Here is a 19318-nt window from a genome sequence, read left to right on the forward strand (position 1 = left end):
TGGCGATGATCAGCGTCTCTACAAGTGCAGCCTCTCTATAGTCGCGTATTTTTAGTACCTACGTGACAGCTGGCGACACGTTGGCCGCTCTTATGTATGCAAATGCGAACGTTACGGTTCTACGATACGATGAATAAGTTTGTTGACGTCTGCTAATTACCGTTCGACACGTCGATGAATGTATGCCGTGGAGCCGGCTTTCCGTTATTTGTTTCTTACGACCAGAGGTACCGCATATTTAATTTATTTATCTTACGGAATTGTCGGCCGAAAAATGGGACGAGTTGTTAGAAAGCAAATTACGCAGCAATTGAATTACGAATTGTTTAAATAAAATGCGAAAGAATTTCCTAAAGATGTGTATTAAACTTTGAAAATAAAAAAAAATATCTAATAATGATGATGTGTTTAAGTTTTTAGATGTACAACTTGCGAAACATGAGGATTGTACAGTTTAGGAGAAACCGTTTGTTCCACATACTCATTGGCAGTATACTGGTGCTACTAGTTTTATACATTCTCCTTAATTTCTCTTCAGACAATCATATGAACAATATAAAAGAATGGGCACAGGGTCTTAGAACAAAACAGGTAAACTCTGACACATTGCTTATTTTTAGTGAATATACGGTTTACTCTAAACAATCAAAGATGTATCAAAAGATTAATGGATTGAGAAGATTTTTGAATACTTTTTTTATATCTTTTTCTATTATCGCATACAGGTTCCAGTGTTTGTAGAAGGTTTAGGAAATCATGAGCTGCGCGATGTAGCTGTTAGATCTGGTCCTGGGGAAGGTGGTAAACCACATATTTTAAGAGATGATCAATTAAATGATGTTCAGCAATCAGAATCTGATTATGGAATGAATATGGTATGTTCTGATGAAATCTCATTGTCGAGATCAATTCCAGATACCAGGCCAGCAGAGTAAGCTCTTTTTCTTATGGCTGTTAATATTAATCTTTGCGTCTTTATTTTTACATTTTTTTTTTATATGATGCAGATGTAAGCATTGGAATTATCCAGAGGACTTACCACGTACTAGTGTCATTATAGTTTTCCATAATGAGGGTTGGTCTGTCTTACTGCGAACTATTCATAGTGTTATAGATCGTACTCCATCAAAATTGTTGGAGGAAATCCTTCTTGTTGATGATTTTTCTGATAAAGGTACGAATTTAACATAAGATATGATAAAAGTATATGATGAAAGTGTAAAAAAAACCTGTAATTAACACAAACACATTTAACACAAGGCAATACAATCCTTTGCAGAAAATTTAAAGGGCGACCTAGATTCCTATATCGAACAATGGGGAGGAAAAGTTAGATTACTTAGAAACTACGAAAGACAAGGTCTAATACGAACGCGATCTCGAGGAGCACGTGAAGCCAAGGGTGAAGTAATAGTATTTTTAGATGCTCATTGCGAAGTCAATGTGAATTGGTTGCCGCCGCTTTTAGCACCAATTGCTGAAAATAGGTAAAAATATAATCACAAATAAATGATTCAATATCGCATACAGTTTGCATTGAAAATTGAAAGTATTTTTCAATAACATTATTATATCTTGAAAAAAAACGAAATGTGATCAAGTAAATATAGCACAATAATGAAATCCTTCCTAAAAGTTTTCTGTCATACAAATTCGCAGCTTTTTTTCTCATAAATACACTTATATAATTTTTCAGAAATGTAATGACAGTTCCTGTGATAGACGGCGTTGATCATAAGACATTCGAGTATCGTCCTGTGTATCAGGAAGGCCACTTGTACAGAGGAATTTTCGAATGGGGCATGTTGTACAAGGAGAACGAATTGCCCAGACGGGAAACCAAAACGCGTTCACACGATAGTATGCCATACAGGTACAATTATACATATATTTAAAGAGTTTGATATATAATTTCATTATTGTAGTACAATACTTTTTATCCAGTTTTACCTCATTTATGCGCGACTTGCAGATCACCTACACATGCCGGTGGCTTATTCGCAATAAATCGACAATACTTTTTATCACTGGGTGGATACGACGAGGGACTGCTCGTTTGGGGAGGAGAAAACTTTGAACTGTCATTCAAGATATGGCAGTGCGGCGGGAGTATTATGTGGGTGCCATGCTCGCATGTCGGACACGTTTATAGAGGATTTATGCCTTATACGTTTGGTAAACTTGCTCAAAAGAAAAAGGGACCGTTGATAACTATCGTGAGTAGTCTATATTGTATATGCATGTACTATTTCTCTCTAAGATAGAATCATTGCAAAATAAATTCTTTTACAGAATTATAAACGAGTTATAGAAACGTGGTTCGACGAGAAACACAAGGAATTCTTTTATACCAGGGAGCCATTGGCTCGATTGCTCGATCACGGCGATATATCCGAACAGTTGGCCTTTAAAGAACGCAAGAAATGTAAAGATTTCCAATGGTATATGGATAATGTGGCGTATGATGTACTGGACAAATTTCCAGAATTGCCGCCAAATATTCATTGGGGAGAGGTATGTTTTTGGCAGAACGCGTATTTAAGTTTTATCAACAAGTCAAACATATAAGCTTCTGTATTAAGCAATGATAATATCTTTTTAGCTGCGAAGTGTGGCAACTGGATCGTGTTTGGATACTATGGGTCATGCACCGCCAAGTCTTATGGCTACTTCCCACTGTCATGGCTTTGGAAATAATCAGGTAATTTGAAAAAAAATATTTTTTTTATCTACTTAGATATGTAGCTTAGGCAACTCTTTTCATACTTATATTTTTTGTTAGCTCATAAGGTTGAATGCAAAAGGTCAATTGGGTATTGGTGAAAGATGCGTTGAAGCAGACGGTCAAGGTATAAAATATGCATTTTGTCGTCTAGGGACTGCAGACGGTCCATGGCAGTATGACGAAGTAAGTTTGTTTATTTCTTGATAGAATTTCAAACAAATACAAAATTTTATATCTTACGTTTTATCAACGTAATATATTAATTTGCATTTGTAGAAAACAAAGACTCTGTTACACAGAGTACATAAAAAGTGTATGGCACTTCATCCCCAAACTCAACAGTTATCTCTAATGCCGTGCGACATAAACAATACTTATCAACAATGGAATTTTCATCAAATCCATCCACGATGGTAATATGAAAGAGAAAAAATTATAAAATCTGTTTTGCTTATCAAAAACTTGTACATTGTTTGATAAGTTGTGCACAGATTTTTGCAGAGAGTACACGATCTATTTTTAGTAATATATAATGCAGAATGATTTGGCATAATTTGCAACACTAATTCATTATACATATATTTACGAGTGACATTCACAAATAATTATAAAGTTTTTAATATTAACATACACATCGAACAAGAACAATATCCAAAAACATTTTATATCTGTCAAGATATGAAAGAATCAGCATGTAAATATTTATATTATGAAATGCAAAAAGGAGTAAATCTTACAAATTTATAAACTTGGGCCTTAAAATTTTTTTTTTCTAAAGACTAATTAAGCGATCAAAATATATAAATTTATTTCTACAAATTTTATCTATATTTTATCTGTGTTAATCACATGCAGAATTTTATCATTTAATCATGTTACTTCTTCCTTTTTACTGAATGATAAACAGCTGTGAATGAAAAACTAGTGTTTAACAGCATATTCATGAGAGAAATGTATATGAAAAAAATATTTTCGCAGATGGTCTGCTGTCCATTGCCACTGCCAATATTTCTTCCTATGACACTTTTCTGTAAAACTGATTCATTAAAACTTTTAAAATTTTAATAATTTCTTGAATTTTAAATATTGATAATGTTTTAAATATTGACAATATCTTTTTACATGCTATCTGAAAGATAAAGGATCGTACATTATTATATATCTACATGGATGTGAAAAACGCATAATTATTTTTAAATGAGTTAAAATTAACTAATGAATATTATATAATATTCTGCGCATGAATTTGCGAGAATGTATGTATGTAAAAGAGATACATTTTTTTAGAAGATTAAAACACTTAACATAACATATACATAATATATATCTCCACGTAACATTTTTATTTTTATACCAGTGGTCAAATTTTTTTCATGGAAATGTAAAATTATTATATCATTTTTAATTTGGAATGTAATAGAAAAACAATCACAATAATTATTAAAACAAAACAAATATCGAGCATTATTAATAAATAAATAGTGATTTTATATATAACAAACATTCCATTTATGTAATTGTATAATGTAATTACATAAATTTTATTTATGTAATATATTTTGATCAAAATCAGAAGTATATTCTTTGTTATTCTATTGAAATTGTTGTTTTATATAAAATTTTATAAATGTTTGTTTTAGGTAATTAATTCTTCAGATTTTTTAATTATTAGGTGTTTGAAACTTTTACATCTTTTAGATTATTTCGGCATAGTTATAAAGGATGTGTCACCCTTATTTACTAAATAAAAAAAAAGTAACTGCCACTGCTATAAAAAAAAGGGAGAAAGAAAAAGAAACAATACGACATTGCAGATATCTGTCTCCGATATATGGGGGATAGATATTTCTTTTCATTAAATATCATGATGACGACATATAAATCTTGAAGGTCCTGATGCAACTATGCTCATAAATGTACTTAATTTATAATAATTATTAAAATTAAATTTAAGATTTATAAGTAATAAACGTGATTATGCAGCTAATTTATAATGCAGTATAATTTCTAATACAGATAATTATATTTTATTATATGCAAGATGTACTTAATACTTAATTATATACTTGGCCCCAGTGCCGTGTTGTACGAGATTATATTTCAATTAAATTGTTAAGAAGTTCATACAGATGTGTTATGTATATATCTTTCTTTCAAATATACAAATATTAAGATTTAGATAATATATAAGGTTGAGATAAATTATGTAAGTTATGTAGAATTACCTACCTCTTCCTTTTAATAACAAGTAAGGAAAATTTCAAGACTAACTAATTTTAATCCAATCTTTGCTCGAGGCAAAAAAATTCACAAATACAATTTAACACACAATTAAATATACTACTTACATCTGCGCTCTGTCTGCTGAAATAAATACAAATTACTGATATCTCATAAACTTTTTATTATTCTCAGTGTTAACGCGTTTAAAAAATATTACATTATGTAAAGCTCCTGCAAAAAGCATATGCGACTCTAATTGTTAAAGAATAGGCTTTTGTAAAACCAATCAAACGAATGTGATGAACGTGGACATAAATCTGTAACGAAATCCATATTGCATATATCGATAACGCGTAAATTGTCAGTGTTACGATATATAAATTGTTATTGTCAATTGTACTTACCGTGCTATATAAACGTAGAATCAATTTTAAATCGCATCTTCTGATTTATTGATTTGTATTGACAATGTCATCGATCTTCAGTATACTGCGTACGGTCTCGGAAGCGAGAGTTATTGAACTGGTAGACACCAACAAGGGTTGAATTACGTTCTCCTCCAATATATTGGTAACAGTTCCCTTTCGGACGTTAACTCCCGCTGTTATTTCATTCTTCGCGTGTCGATTGCGAAGTTCAGTTACTGTTGCTATCGGATTCAAACCCGCATTCTCAGCTAACGTCGACGGAATCACCTATAATCAATTGACAAATTACCAAAAATTATCAAACATTGTACAATTCTTTCCGACTACTGTTTGTATCTTCCGCAATGTATGTAATAGTATAATAGTTTAATATTTACTTTACAGATATAAAAAAATAGAATATAAAGTAAAATTCATCTACAAAAGAAAATATCAAATGTGCATTTGATACTGACCTCAAGTGCATTTGCAAAAGCCTTGATACAGTATGCATCGACTCCGCCTAAAGTCACTGCGTACTCTCCTAGTTTTAATGCCAATTCGATTTCCGGTGCACCGCCACCAGCGATCAGCGCTCTCTGTTTCATCAAACACCGGATGACGCACAGGGCGTCGTGCAGTGATCTCTCAGCTTCTTCCAAGACAAGTTTGTTGCTACCGCGTACGAGAACCGTGACTGTTTTTCCGTGGTTTTGAATTCCTGTGATCTGTATGTATAAAGAAAAAAATATATATCAATTATAGAAATAATTTGCATAAGATGTAATACACTATATTATAAAAATACAGCAAGAAATATGGCATTAATTTTTATAATGTCGCCATTTCTACATCAAATAAATTCACCTTAACGAATTTCGAGTTTCCAGTTTGAACTTCCTCGCAGAGTTCTGCGTTAACAAGATTTTCAGCCACAAAGTGATCCAAGGAAGCGATCGGTCGGCATCCTAGCGTTTTACACACGAAGGGGATGTCCTCGCGTTCTATATCCTTTACCACCATAACTTTAATTTTGTCTAGGAAATGTATCGCGAGATCGCTAATGGCGTCGCGCAAGACAGACTTTTGCACGAGAAGTACGTTGCAACCAGATTTCTTGATCTGCTTTACGATATTCAATATGTAAGCACGTTCTTCCTTTAAGACACGATCCATCGCCGCATAGTCTGACACAACGACATTATGATCCATCTGGAAATTCAAGAGATTGATTTATCCGTTCGTGCAAAGATATAAATGCGATTGCGTTTATATTATTACATTTACAACACTCACATCAGTTTTTGGTGGTGAAATGCAGAATTGAATTAATCCAATCTTAGCTTTCTCAATACGTCTCGGGCCATTAACATTGCAAGACTTTTGGGTGAATATCAACCCTTCTATTAATTCGGTATCTTCCACAGTACCTCCTAACTTTTTTATTACTTTAATATCCTATAAAATAACAGAAAAAATGCAAATAAAAAAAATTTAAGTTATGTAAGCAATAGAATGTGTACAAAGAATTTGTTCTCACATTCAAATCAACCGACACTTCCTTTCCTTCCTCTGTAATTTTTAATACTGCATCTACAGCGAGTGGTGCAAGAAGGCTAGATTGTTGATGTACAACCTGAAATAATATAATGAAAAAAGTATATTGTTGTGTGTATATATATATAAAATTAATAACTTTATATTATATACAAAGTATATTCACAAAGATAAAACTATTGCAATTATTTATATTGTAATTTAACGTCAATACTGGTTTAGATACCTTGGAATTAAGAGATGTTGCTGCAACCATTACAAGAGATTCTTTATCTGTTAAGTCAACAGGTATGGACATATGCGTCAAAATCAATACTGCTTTAGATGCGGCTTTCTGGAAAGCATCGCTAATCGAAGTAGGATGAATGCCTTTCTGCAACAAGCGTTCTGCTGCCTCTAACAGCGCACCACCTATCACAACAACACTTGTTGTACCATCGCCAGCCTCTATATCCTGAGCTTTAGACAACTCAACAAGCTATAAACACAAGATATATTGCATATTATATGTTGTTATATTTTATGAAATTTAAAATAAAAAATCTATTCTTACCATCTTTGCAGCAGGATGGATTACATTCATCTCTTTCAGGATAGTAGCGCCGTCATTTGTGATGGTAACTTCTCCATTACCAGCTTGAATCTGTTATCAGTATATTGGATATCAATTAATATTACAATAATTTTAAAAATGCATTTCAAAAGAGTGAAATATAAAATTTACCATTTTGTCCATCCCCCTAGGTCCAAGACTTGTACGTATCGCATCGCTGACAGCTACAAGGAGAGAAATAACTGATTAATAATAATCGAATCATATACAAAAAATAATATGAAAAACATGACGTAATTCACTCTTTTCGTGAACAGTAATAAAGAGAGCCTCCAGAAGAATATTATGTCTTCAGCATAATACATTATTGTAAAAAAAAAACGTACATTTTATTTATGCATGGTGACATTTAATCCTGTCCATAATCAGACTCGATTTATGACATGCAGTACATCGATGCATCGCATGAAGAGGATAATCAGCATACATTACTATATAAGGTAATATTTTCCTTGACACGCCGGAGAAGAAGGCATGTCGCTCTTACCCTTGGCAGCGTTGATGTTGCTGCTGCGAATGTCCATAGGCTTGCTTTTATCTTTATAGGCCAGTCCATGGCCCCCGCGATGGTCGACGTTTTCCATCGCTTTCCTCATCAGATTTTTGGTCATGTTTCTCGTTATCAATTAAAAATCTTCGTGCGAGATCTTGAAGAAGAACGACGTGAGACGTGATTGCTTCTCTCGAATGGCGATTCACGATTCACGCGGCGACGTGCGACGTTCCGGTTGCGTTTTGCGTTCGAAAACTCTACTTCGGTCTGCTCGATCAGATTGTCCAATCAGATCAAGAGAAAACAAAGATTCTGATCGGCCAATCAAATGTCACTGTACTCCGACGAGTGGATTTCTGAACACACTCCCCGGAAAATCGATTAGTCTAGTGACTCTCTAGATTAGTCGTAAACGAGACTCGTCGGTGCTTGTGTTAACGTATTTTTCGGAAGAAATTGTCAACAATCAAAGGTAAAAAACATAAAATATTCTTTAGAATAGATATTACAAGTAAGAATGCGAACTGTATAAATCAAATAATATAAAATTCATCCGTCTTGCATAATAATTATACATTTATAATTAAAATTTGTATACGCATATATTCTCCAAGTAAAGTTTTTATCTATGAAAACAATAATTATAATAATATACATTTCTAAATGGAGAAGCTATTTTTTGTTCGCTTTTCTCGAATTAAAGTGACAATTCCTTAACTTTTATGTATTTATCTACTTGTGCGAGATCTTGAAGAAGAATGACGTGATTACTTTTCTCGAATGGCGATTCACAATTCACGCGGCGACGTTCCAGTTACGTTTGAAAACTCTACTTCAGTCTGCTCGATCAGATTGTCCAATCAGGTCAAGAGAAAACAAAGATTCTGATCGGCCAATCAAACGTCACTGTACTCCGACGAGTGGATTTCTGAACGCACTCCCCGGAAAATCGATTAGTCTAGTGACTCTCTAGATTAGTCGTAAACGAGACTCGTCGGTGCTTGCGTTAACGTATTTTTCGGAAGAAATTGTCAACAATCAAAGGTAAAAAACATAAAAATTTCTTTAGAATATAGATATTAGAAGTAAGAATACGAACTGTATAAATCAAATAATATAAAGTTCATCCGTCTTGCATAATAATTATACATTTATAATTAAAATTTGTATACGCATATATTCTCCAAGTTTTTATCTATGAAAACAATAATTATAATAATATACATTTCTAAATGGAGAAGCTATTTTTTGTTCGCTTTTCTCGAATTAAAGTTTGACAATTCCTTAACTTTTATGTATTTATCTACTTGTACAAATCATGCTTAGGGCCAATTTCACCAACGTCGGTTAACTTTAACCTCCGGTTAAACCACATCTTTGTCTCTTTTCAGATGTGTTCTTAAAAAGAGACAAAGATATCATTTAACCGGAGGTTAAAGTTAACCGACGTTGGTGAAATTGGCCCTTAGAAATTATATATTACGAAGAGAAGAATTTTCAGTATTCAAAATAAAAACAGCATAAGGCATAAAATTTGAAATTTGTAGAAAAAAACCTATGGATCTCTCCTGTTCCTCGAATTGCGCGCCCCCCTTCGACGCGCTCATAGAGACGGCCCTGACTGGACGATCCCCTCCCCTCCACGCCTTCCCCCTCTCGCAGGATCAGAAGCACCTGTTGCTCGCCTACCTGTTTTACTCGCTCCGTGGCTTCGTCTCGTCAGTGCGTCGCGCGAACTTGTATCGAGAGGAATGGCATAATTGTGAGCGGGATATTCGATCATTCGCGAGATTCTCTCTCGCGCGCGCGAGCGTTCGTGAAATCGCGTCTTGTTTCGCGGAAAGCTCGGTACAAAAGAATGTCGCATTGCCGCGCCGACATTCCCAGAATCGAGAGTTGAAGAAGAAAGTTTTCCGTTCGCGATCTCGCGTCTCGCGAGAAGTTGGTCGCGTGTCGTCGAAGAGAGAGAGAGAGAGAGAGAGACACAGAGACTTGACGTCACGAAGAAAACTTTTCGCGTACGAGCGCGCGAGTGCATACACTTGTTGATTCAAAATCGCGATGAGACGATTGTGAACGACGATAATCGGTGTTCAAAACAACGCATCGACTGCGAGAAATACGAGAGAGGGAGAAAGGTAAAAGTACTTATATAGCGAGCCGGCGCCTCTCTCACCCGGGAACGATCCCACACTCGCAAAACTATGCGATCAAATTGACGACACGGCGAGAGAAGAGAAGGAAGGAAAGGAAGAGAGAGAGAGAGAGAGAGAGAGAGAGAGAGAGAGAGAGAGAGAGAGAGAGAGAGAGAGAGAGAGAGAGAGAGAGAGAGAGAGAGAGAGAAAGAAAGAGAAAGAGCGAAGGCAAGAACGGCCGCGACCGGTTGAAGCCGCGCGAGAATATGCGCGAGAGGCGGATCTGAGCAGCGAGTCATGGAAGACGCAACAGCAGCAACACAGGATACCTGCTTCGGGGCGGGCAGCGTGGCCGGAGCCGTGATCGGGACCTTTCTGACGACGATCCTCCTCCTCGCCGTCGCCGCGCTCCTCTACAGGCAGTGGCGCAGACATAAGGGTGAGTCTTATCTCTCGCTTTATAATCCGTTGACATGAACCGTTTCGCTCCATCTTTCGAATCATTCGCAAAACATTCGCGATCGTAAAAGAGAATTTGAAAAAAAATTCTCTTCACTTTCGTTCAAATATACTGGCAGTTTGTGAATACTTTCGAGAGTCTTTTTTGATCGAAAATTACTCGATAAGATGCGTCACTTTTTCTGCTTTTCGAGATAATTGTATTAATACTATAAAATATTATAAAATATATACAATATAATATAAAATATATATACTATAAAATATATACATATATATATACATATAAAATATATATATATATATAAAATATAAATACTATAAAATAATTACGAGAATAAGATCAAAATCTAGGCACTCAATTTTCCGTAGTTGAATTTATTAAAAGTTCTCTCTTGATTTTTTTTCCTATTTTTATTTCCTAAATAGAATTTCTTTTTTCCTAATCGCTTAACAGCATTTAAATACTTCTTATCGCGTTTATCATTTGAAAGTTGAAATGATAACTATAAATTTAATTATATCTGCTTATTTTTTTAGAATGATTTGATCGAATAAAAGTGCGAATATGCCTTATATTTTTATTTTTGTTTTGCCGATTCGAAAGATCGAACAAGCATCAAAGTTCATTGCAAAACGATAAGCGAATGCTATTCAGACGAGAAAGCACAAAAGAAGATGCACTTTACACTTGGATGAATATCAATTTAAGTGTTAATTGATATTATTTTTAAATGTCTCCATCGATTCTCGCAATACATATTCCCTTTTGGCGCTTTGCGAATTTTCTTACCGATACGATATATCATTTTTATTCAATCGAAATGAAATATTTAAAGGGGATTGAATAAAAGTTCAAATTAGAATGTTTGATTATATATTAATATTGGCGATTTAAAGTTGTGTACGACGTAGAAAAAGATATCTGGCACTTGTCGTTTTCGTTTTGGAAAGGAAATTGAAAGTAATTTGATATATGTATATGTATATCCTGACACTTTCCACGTGAAACACGCGTGGTGCAACGAGTCAAACGATTCGAGTTTCCGCACAAGTTTGTAGCAATTTAATATCAACAGAAACTTCTATCTTCAAGAGAAACATTGTTTTCTTCTTTCGATAGAAAATTGTTTCAATAGAAAATATATTCTGCTAAAATGATTTCTTAATAAAAAATTTTCTTCTCGAAAATTATTATATTACACTGAAAAAAAGAATTATTAACTTGACTAAACCGTTCAACTAAATCACTATTTTGTTAATTGAACATATATTAGTATTTAAATCAAATACACGTTTTGTTTAATTTCAATATTTTTATATGTTCAGTTAACAAAATATTATTTAGTTGAACGGTTTAGTCACAAGTTAACAATTTTTTTTTTTTCAGTGTAATAGGAAACTTTTCTTCTTGCTAGAGAAAAGATAGATTAAACAATTCCCTTTTAATCAAATTCGCAATTAGTTTTTAAAAATAATTATTTAATATAAAAAATTTAAAAAGCGACACAAATGCACAGAGAGAATTTTCTATTAAAATTTTCCCTGAAAGTCATAATAATCGTAGGACAACATGGTATAGAAAGAATTTTATGAGAATTTCTTTGATTAATATTTATCATAAAAATAATATCTATCATATAATAAAATATAAAATATGTTTGATTAATTTTACTATGCAGTTTAGTAAAATTAATCAAACATGTTTTATATTTTATTGTGATAAATATTAATCAGGGAAATTCTCACAAAATTCTTTCCATACCATATTGTCCCACGATTACTATGATTTTCAGGGTAAATTCTAAGAGAAAATCCATCAAAATTCTCTACTCTACGAAAGATATAGACAGAATCATTATTTCTTTATGCAAATACACAAATTTCGATGATCGAAAAATAAAAGATTGACATTCTTCGGTCTCGCGCCCTCCTCCCCTTCCCTACCTTTATCTCGTTAGGACCGCATTCTCGCATTCGTGACAATTGGCCGCATTTTTTTTTGTCGAGATTTTCACATAGTCGCAGCGACTTCACGCACGCGTATGCGATTCGATCGGTGAAAGTAATTTAACACGTCGAGTTCTGCGGCGAATGCCGGTATCTGTTACGATGACGTTGACGTTGGCGAAATTCCGATGTTACGCACGCGTGTGTGTATACGAATATTGATTCGAGCTTTTACTTTCGTTTGCGAATATTTAGATTTCATTTTCGCGGCGAAACCGGACAGGATTGTTGCTATAATACTGAAATTTTAAGCATCGATAAATTTAATAATTTAAAATTTAAATAAAGAAACTGTTTTTTTCTTTATTTATCGAGATGGCGAAAAATCTGCTCCAATTAATTTCCTCAAGAATATCAGCATACCCTCTAGGAATTAAATTCTTGGAGCTAACAAAAGACTCGACGCGAGATAGAGGGAAATAAAATGCATACCCTTAGAGGAAATACCTCTGCCATTGTAACAGCAACCAATGCACGTGCATGTGTACATGTGTGTGTTTATTGTGTGTACATAAGATGTTAGTTTGCCGGCGAATTCCCTCGTACGAGCGCTATCACATCGCGAATGTTGGCGAATCGCGACAAGATTTTTACGTATCTGAGGAGAAACGCGGAAGCGATTCGAGTACCGAGCTCTTCTACCTGTTCTCGTTCGTCCTCGGCGACGTGAATGTTCGATATTCGTTACTGCTGAACAGCTCGATGACGCAAAACGATGACAGAAGCCACCCTCGGCGCCAGGAATAGAGAACACTTACTACATACTTAAGATACTTGAATAATATCGACACTTATGGAGAAACTAGCACGTTTAATCGTACTTAAACTTTAAGGAATATTTACCTTTAATTTATGCTCGAAGATAAAAAAAAGTACAGGTCTTTCTCCGTTATATCCTCGCGTGACTTGTGAAAGGAGGTTCGTAATTTTGCATCCAAGTCTACAAGACGAGGCGAAATTATTTAATTGGGAAATACAGTCTTGTGGTGCAAGAATCTCGAAGAATATATATAGATCATCTCTCGATCGATTACTATTAATACGCGATTAACGCGATAGATTTCCTAACTCGGTCTATCATCACATAAGAATCCGTTTAAAGCTCATTTACATATATATGGCCTCTAATCTTCTCGCGTGCATTCTATAACTTATTTAAATGAATTTAGTGATCTATCGAAGCTCACACTTATCATGCTATTAGAAGTTGTTTGCTCTTTTTTTAATTTCAAATTAATCATTCTTTAGACTTTTGTCTTTGGAAATATATTGCAATTAGACTCGAACTTTGGTTTCGCTCGCACACATATGCATATATTCGTGTCATCTCTTCGTCTGCTGGAAAATCAATTTGCTGTGGACGCGATGTAATATATGTGGGCGATAGATATTTATTTCGAAACGAAAAGATTGTTCTTTCACTCTCGAAACTTGTCTTTATTTTGTATCTGTGTGATTTAAAAATTACGTGCGTATTCATAATATATAATTTAGATATTAAATTCTATATCGCACACTTTTTATACTAGTACATATATTAATAATAATAATAATAATTTTGTATTACACAATTTTTTTGCATTTCAATTTGTGCTATGCACATAATTATTTTTTATGATATGCATAACTGTACAGAAGGTATTCGTGTTGTTGTTCACATGGGAAAGCCTTGACTTAAATAATTCGAAATTATTCCCTGAGTTGTTTTTCTCTCTCTAAAATTTTCTGTATTAATTTAAATATTCTCTTGAATATTTCTAACTTCATACTAATAATAATTTATTCTTCCATTCCTCGCTACAATAATCACTAAATATTATACATATACATTTTCATACATAAATGTTACATTTTCTTCTTTCTTATTATTACACACATCCGTGTTTCTGACACACATTAAAATTCACTGTTCTACTTTCCCTAATTTGGCGCTTACGATATTTTCTGCGCAATCCTCGTCCGTAATAGGGGAAACTATTTCGCGATGTCACGACAGTTGTGCGACATCTGTCACGTAAATCCGAGTAAGTAATTCACACCGCGGTGCAAGTTGTAAATATCACTACATGTACATGTACATGCACCGTGGGCCGCATCATCGTCACAAATAAGGTCCCCGTTTGCGTCTCTTTCCCCGATTACCTCTGATCCTCCCGCTCGATCACTTATCCGCCCGAAGGCCAGCGTCATTTATGCCGCGAGCGAACGCTCCGCACGGATGGAGAAAATTATTTTCCTCCAACGGCGAGACTACGCGAAATGTCGAAACGACTCAAGTTATGCCGCGTTTCGATCCTGCGGTATTTCCCCCGCGACTCGCGAACGCAAAATTCCAAAAGAGTATAAAATCGAGAGACATGTACCTTGGAGAGTTTTTTCGTTATACATAATTAATCGAACGCATATCGCGAACACATCGGTGTGTTGGCGAATAAATTCCACACAAGAAATGTCAAGTTTCATAAAACATTTTCCCGAGAAATTCTCTTCATTTTCCAGAGGTATTTTTGTTTGAACTTTCAAAATAATTGGAGAATTTTACATGCAATTTTGAAATGGAATTTATATTTTTTTGTGCATACTGTCTATTTTCTATTCACGCGAATGGTTTTAAGAGACTGAGCATTTTACATAGATTAATTCTAGGTTTTTTTCAGAAAATAGATATCCTGTTCTGGAATATATAATTGTCCATTAATGAAATAAAAAAACTACCTGACTTGAATAATTGCATTCGTAATTTGAGAAAAAATCTGCATGTTCAGTAGTTGATTTTGTTAAATCTACAACGTGAATAAATCTCGCTCGATCGCTGCTGGACTTTGATACATCAAAAGTTCACTTTCGGGCGATTTATTTATTTTTTTCTTTTTTTAATGGAGGGAAGCCAACCGTGCGCGCGCGATTTTATACCGGTTTTCGAGCGAAAACGTGAATATTATCGAGTTCGCCGCATGGCTATAGGTCGAAAGAGGACCGATCTCAGGGGCGCCATTAAAACGGCTAGCATTATAAACGCGATACGCATAACCGCGATGCCGCGCGATAGACAAAACCGGCGAAGGCTTTTAGAAAGTGCGGCGGCTTCTGGACTCCCTGACCGGGTCGTTCGTTGTGTCCGATACCACCATCAACACCGGCATACCATACGTTACATACGCGTTTACATGCGTGCATATGCGAACAACCCGCAGCGCATCGTTGGTTTTAAAACTGTATCTGCTTATGTGTCTTATTATTCATTCATTGAGATATCGAGTTAAATATATGAATAAAAAAGATTATTACAAGAAAGTATATACGAGTCGAGAATATGGATTTATATATATCATAATAAAAAAGAAGAAAATACACATTATATGTAACATTTATTATGAAAAATATCTGAATGATATGTGAGAAGCCACAACAGAGAGAATTTTCTTTTAGAATTTACCCTGAAAATCATGGTAATCGTGAGATAATATATGGAATGGAAAGAATTTTATGAGAATTTCTCTGATTAATATTTATCACAATAAATGTAATAATACTAAACTGCATAGTAAAATTAATCAAACATATTTTATATTTTATTATATGATAGATATTATTTTTATGATAAATATTAATCAAAGAAATTCTCATAAAATTCTTTCCATATCATATTGTCACACAATTACCATGATTTTCAGGGTAAATTCTAAGAGAAAATTCTCTCATTGTCATTGCACTAATCAACTTTTATTTTTTTGTAATTTTAATATCACAGCATATGATTAAGCTCTAATACTAAAATTTTAAAAATATGTGACTCAATTTAGCTTCTGACAAGTTCATACATCAATAAAAAAAAAATTAATTGTTGTGCATTTTAAGTTAGATTCAACTATTTAAATCGATGCAAAGAAAAAATGAAGACTCGGGAGTTTCGAATTATTTAAATCAAGGCTCTACGAGGACTAAAGCAATAATAATATTTCCTGCAAAATTATATGTTATGCATAGCATAAAATAAAAAGAATATTTCATGAATAAAATATATACACATATATTTGATGTAACGAATGTCATAAGAGATTATCTAACCCTCGTTATCTTTCATTCTGTAAGTTACCGTCATTTTTTGTCGGTCTCTGTTAATAAAGCGTGATACGGCCTTTAACTCTCTCGGGTACAAGACACCCGCGATCTTCGCACATGCGTGTATATAGAATATGCGTGAATATCGCGGCACTTATAACCGGCCCGCGGTAATAAATTACTTTCACGAAGCCATTCCGACGCGACGGTGTCGCGAGAATCGGATCCGGACGACGCTCCGACACACATACACACACATATATATGACCGTTTTAACCGATGCTCGATTGCATAGGGAAGACGTTTCTGCCGCGCAAGTTCCGCGAAAGATATAAATTTATGATATGCTGCGCGAGAGCGAATATTCTCTTCTCATCTCAGCCTGACGTAATTGCAATTTTGCAAAAGTAGCGAGTAGACTTTCAATGCGAAGGTATATGCGTTAATTGTGTCTCGCATTTACTGCGAGACTTATTTATCGCGGTCTATGTTCTGTAATTTGCTTTAATTACTTTCACTAATTCAAAGGCTCGTAATTTTATCACTAACAAATTTTTCATGATTAATATAATTTATTTAAACTTCCTTTTACTAGGAAAGGTAGTAAGTTATTTCTATAAAAGTAAAAAATTTGTGTATGTGTTAATAAATTTTTATATATACGCACACACATTCATATGTACACTTGCACAAATTATAATAAATATTAAACCTCAATATAAATTCAATACAATAGTTTTTAAAACTAATTTTAAAACATGTTTTTATGTCCTATTGTTACTTGACGCGTTTTTGCATAATGACATGCTTGTACATAAATTAGCATATGAGAGATAGCAAAAACTATTTCGATTTTGCGCATAGTTCGAATCGAATTGATCTATTATCACTGTCAGAGGTTTTTCCAAATTCTTTACTCAATTTGGAGTGGATTTTTTTAGAACAAAATTTTCAAAAAAACATTTGTACGAGAATTTTTCGCTTTAAATTCCATAATGGGCTCTCTAATTAGATACAAAATCGACCAATTATCGATGAAAGGAAGGATATTACATATAATACTGGACACTCGATGCAGACAGGTACTGCGCAGCAAATGTTAAGTGCTATATTAGTTGCTACCTGCTCGTAGCATCGTTTGGTTTACACGTAATGACTATCCTCTGTTTACTGTCGCGTGGAGGAACATATCGATCCTATCGGATGTTTTGAGACGTCTAATATGATACGAAGAGTCGAAGCGAAAGAGACATACAGACATGAAAATGATAAAAAATTATAGAAGACGATTATATATATCATATATTATTTTTTTTTTACAAAATTCTTTAATTGCTATCTATATTATCTATATTTCGAGATATTCGTGTGTACATTTCTCTCGTCATGTTAGATGCGATCGCACTTTAATAATTTTGATAAAAAGAGAAAAAATTGCTTGTCGTATAAAAAAAAAAAAAAAAAAACTAGGTTCGCGTGATGATACACGAACGATATTAATGTCGTCGTCGAGATTTCTTGCAATTTTTTACGACTACGTGTTTCCTCTCTAAACGAGATCTTCTACTTGTCGCATGTGCATCCGCGACGGTTAATCATGTTAAAATATATCGCTATATATCATGCAAAAGTATCATAAAAGTGGCAATAAACGTGTTAAAGTAATGTCGTAGTCGGGAATATAACAGCAGGTGCTATGGCAGTGGGTGATGGTAAGCAGAGATTATTGACATAATTGCAAAGAAAAAAAAAGACGCATTGTTTAATATAAATTGCGGTCTTAAGGCTGAAGAAATCAAATCGCCTTCTATGTCCGCGCGAGAATGCAACAGCATTGAATCTTCGAAGGTAGAAGCTGAATCATTGCTCCGAAATCGTACTTTTTACAATGTCATATAATCTCGCGTGACGAGGGGAAATTAGCAGTAATGAATATATCCCCGAAGCGCAATTTTCACAAAGTTATATGATTATCATTAAAGATTATCTACCTGTAACACACGCATAAGGAGATTATAAAATTATTTTATTATTTGATTATTATAAAAGCACATATCTTTTATATATATATATATATATATATATATATATATATATAAAGGGAGAGAGAGATAATTAATTCCTTTAACTTAAAAATTTCTTTATACAGAATTGATCTATACACAGAGAGAATTTTCTCTTAGAATTTACCCTGAAAATCATGGTAATCGTGGGACAATATGGTATGGAAAGAATTTTAAAAATATGTTTGATTAATTTTACTATACTTTTAGTAAAATTAATCAAACATATTTTATATTTTATTGTGATAGATATTATTATTTTTTATTGTGATAAATCAGGGAAATTCTCATAAAATTCTTTCCATACCATTTTGCTCCACGATTACCATGATTTTCAGGATAAATTCTAAAAGAAAGTTCTCTCTGTGTACAGGATGCCCCGAATTTATTAAATCTTTTTTTCGTTAGATAAGAGAGCGAGGTATTTTATAAAGCGGTGGAAGAGAAAGCGTGCGATCATCGGTGACGAGAGGATGCATTCCGCGAGATTCCTCGGCCGAGTAGTAAAAGGACGGCGCGAATCATATTCGAATCTAGGACATGTCGTATGAGAATCGGTTTGCGGGTTTCT

The 19318-nt window shown here is 33.9% G+C and overlaps 3 protein-coding genes across 5 annotated transcripts in view; 2 read left to right on the plus strand and 1 right to left on the minus strand.

The window, feature by feature from the left end:
- The first annotated feature begins 67 nt into the window (after positions 1 to 67).
- Positions 68 to 4901, plus strand: Pgant7 (N-acetylgalactosaminyltransferase 7). The gene is made up of 11 exons (XM_083050421.1): positions 68 to 227; positions 414 to 591; positions 726 to 931; positions 1008 to 1174; positions 1280 to 1487; positions 1697 to 1873; positions 1973 to 2216; positions 2293 to 2514; positions 2603 to 2701; positions 2783 to 2908; positions 3002 to 4901. The coding sequence occupies exons 2-11, from the start codon at positions 421 to 423 to the stop codon at positions 3140 to 3142; spliced, it is 1761 nt and encodes a 586-aa protein (XP_082906547.1). The 5' UTR covers positions 68 to 227; positions 414 to 420; the 3' UTR covers positions 3143 to 4901.
- Positions 4902 to 5068: 167 nt separating this feature from the next.
- On the minus strand, positions 5069 to 8249 carry Cct4 (chaperonin containing TCP1 subunit 4). Of its 2 annotated transcripts, none has more exons than XM_083050423.1 (10): positions 8013 to 8249; positions 7637 to 7689; positions 7466 to 7555; positions 7139 to 7390; positions 6896 to 6991; positions 6652 to 6813; positions 6223 to 6567; positions 5832 to 6083; positions 5353 to 5643; positions 5069 to 5086 (listed from the first exon to the last, which is right to left on the minus strand). In XM_083050423.1, the coding sequence occupies exons 1-9, from the start codon at positions 8134 to 8136 to the stop codon at positions 5398 to 5400; spliced, it is 1620 nt and encodes a 539-aa protein (XP_082906549.1). In that variant the 5' UTR covers positions 8137 to 8249; the 3' UTR covers positions 5069 to 5086; positions 5353 to 5397. The 2 variants fall into 2 exon arrangements, with proteins under 2 accessions (XP_082906549.1, XP_082906548.1); XM_083050422.1 differs by lacking the exon at positions 5069 to 5086 and adding an exon at positions 5110 to 5265.
- A 754-nt stretch (positions 8250 to 9003) lies between these two features.
- LOC145942409 (uncharacterized) overlaps positions 9004 to 19318 on the plus strand; it is a 31554-nt gene continuing 21239 nt past the window's right edge. Inside the window, exons 1-2 of one of the 2 annotated variants that reach the window (XM_083049095.1) lie at positions 9004 to 9062; positions 9566 to 10592. In XM_083049095.1, coding sequence (XP_082905221.1) covers positions 10451 to 10592 — 142 coding nt within the window. In that variant the 5' untranslated portion in view covers positions 9004 to 9062; positions 9566 to 10450. Of the gene's footprint in view, positions 9063 to 9558; positions 10593 to 19318 lie in introns of those variants that run through there. The other variant, XM_083049096.1, reaches the window with a different exon arrangement.

Source organism: Prenolepis imparis, unplaced genomic scaffold (genome assembly GCF_030444845.1).
Source record: "Prenolepis imparis isolate NDT839.2.m4 unplaced genomic scaffold, iyPreImpa1.0 SCAF_11, whole genome shotgun sequence".
Classification (NCBI taxonomy): Eukaryota; Metazoa; Arthropoda; class Insecta; order Hymenoptera; family Formicidae; genus Prenolepis; species Prenolepis imparis.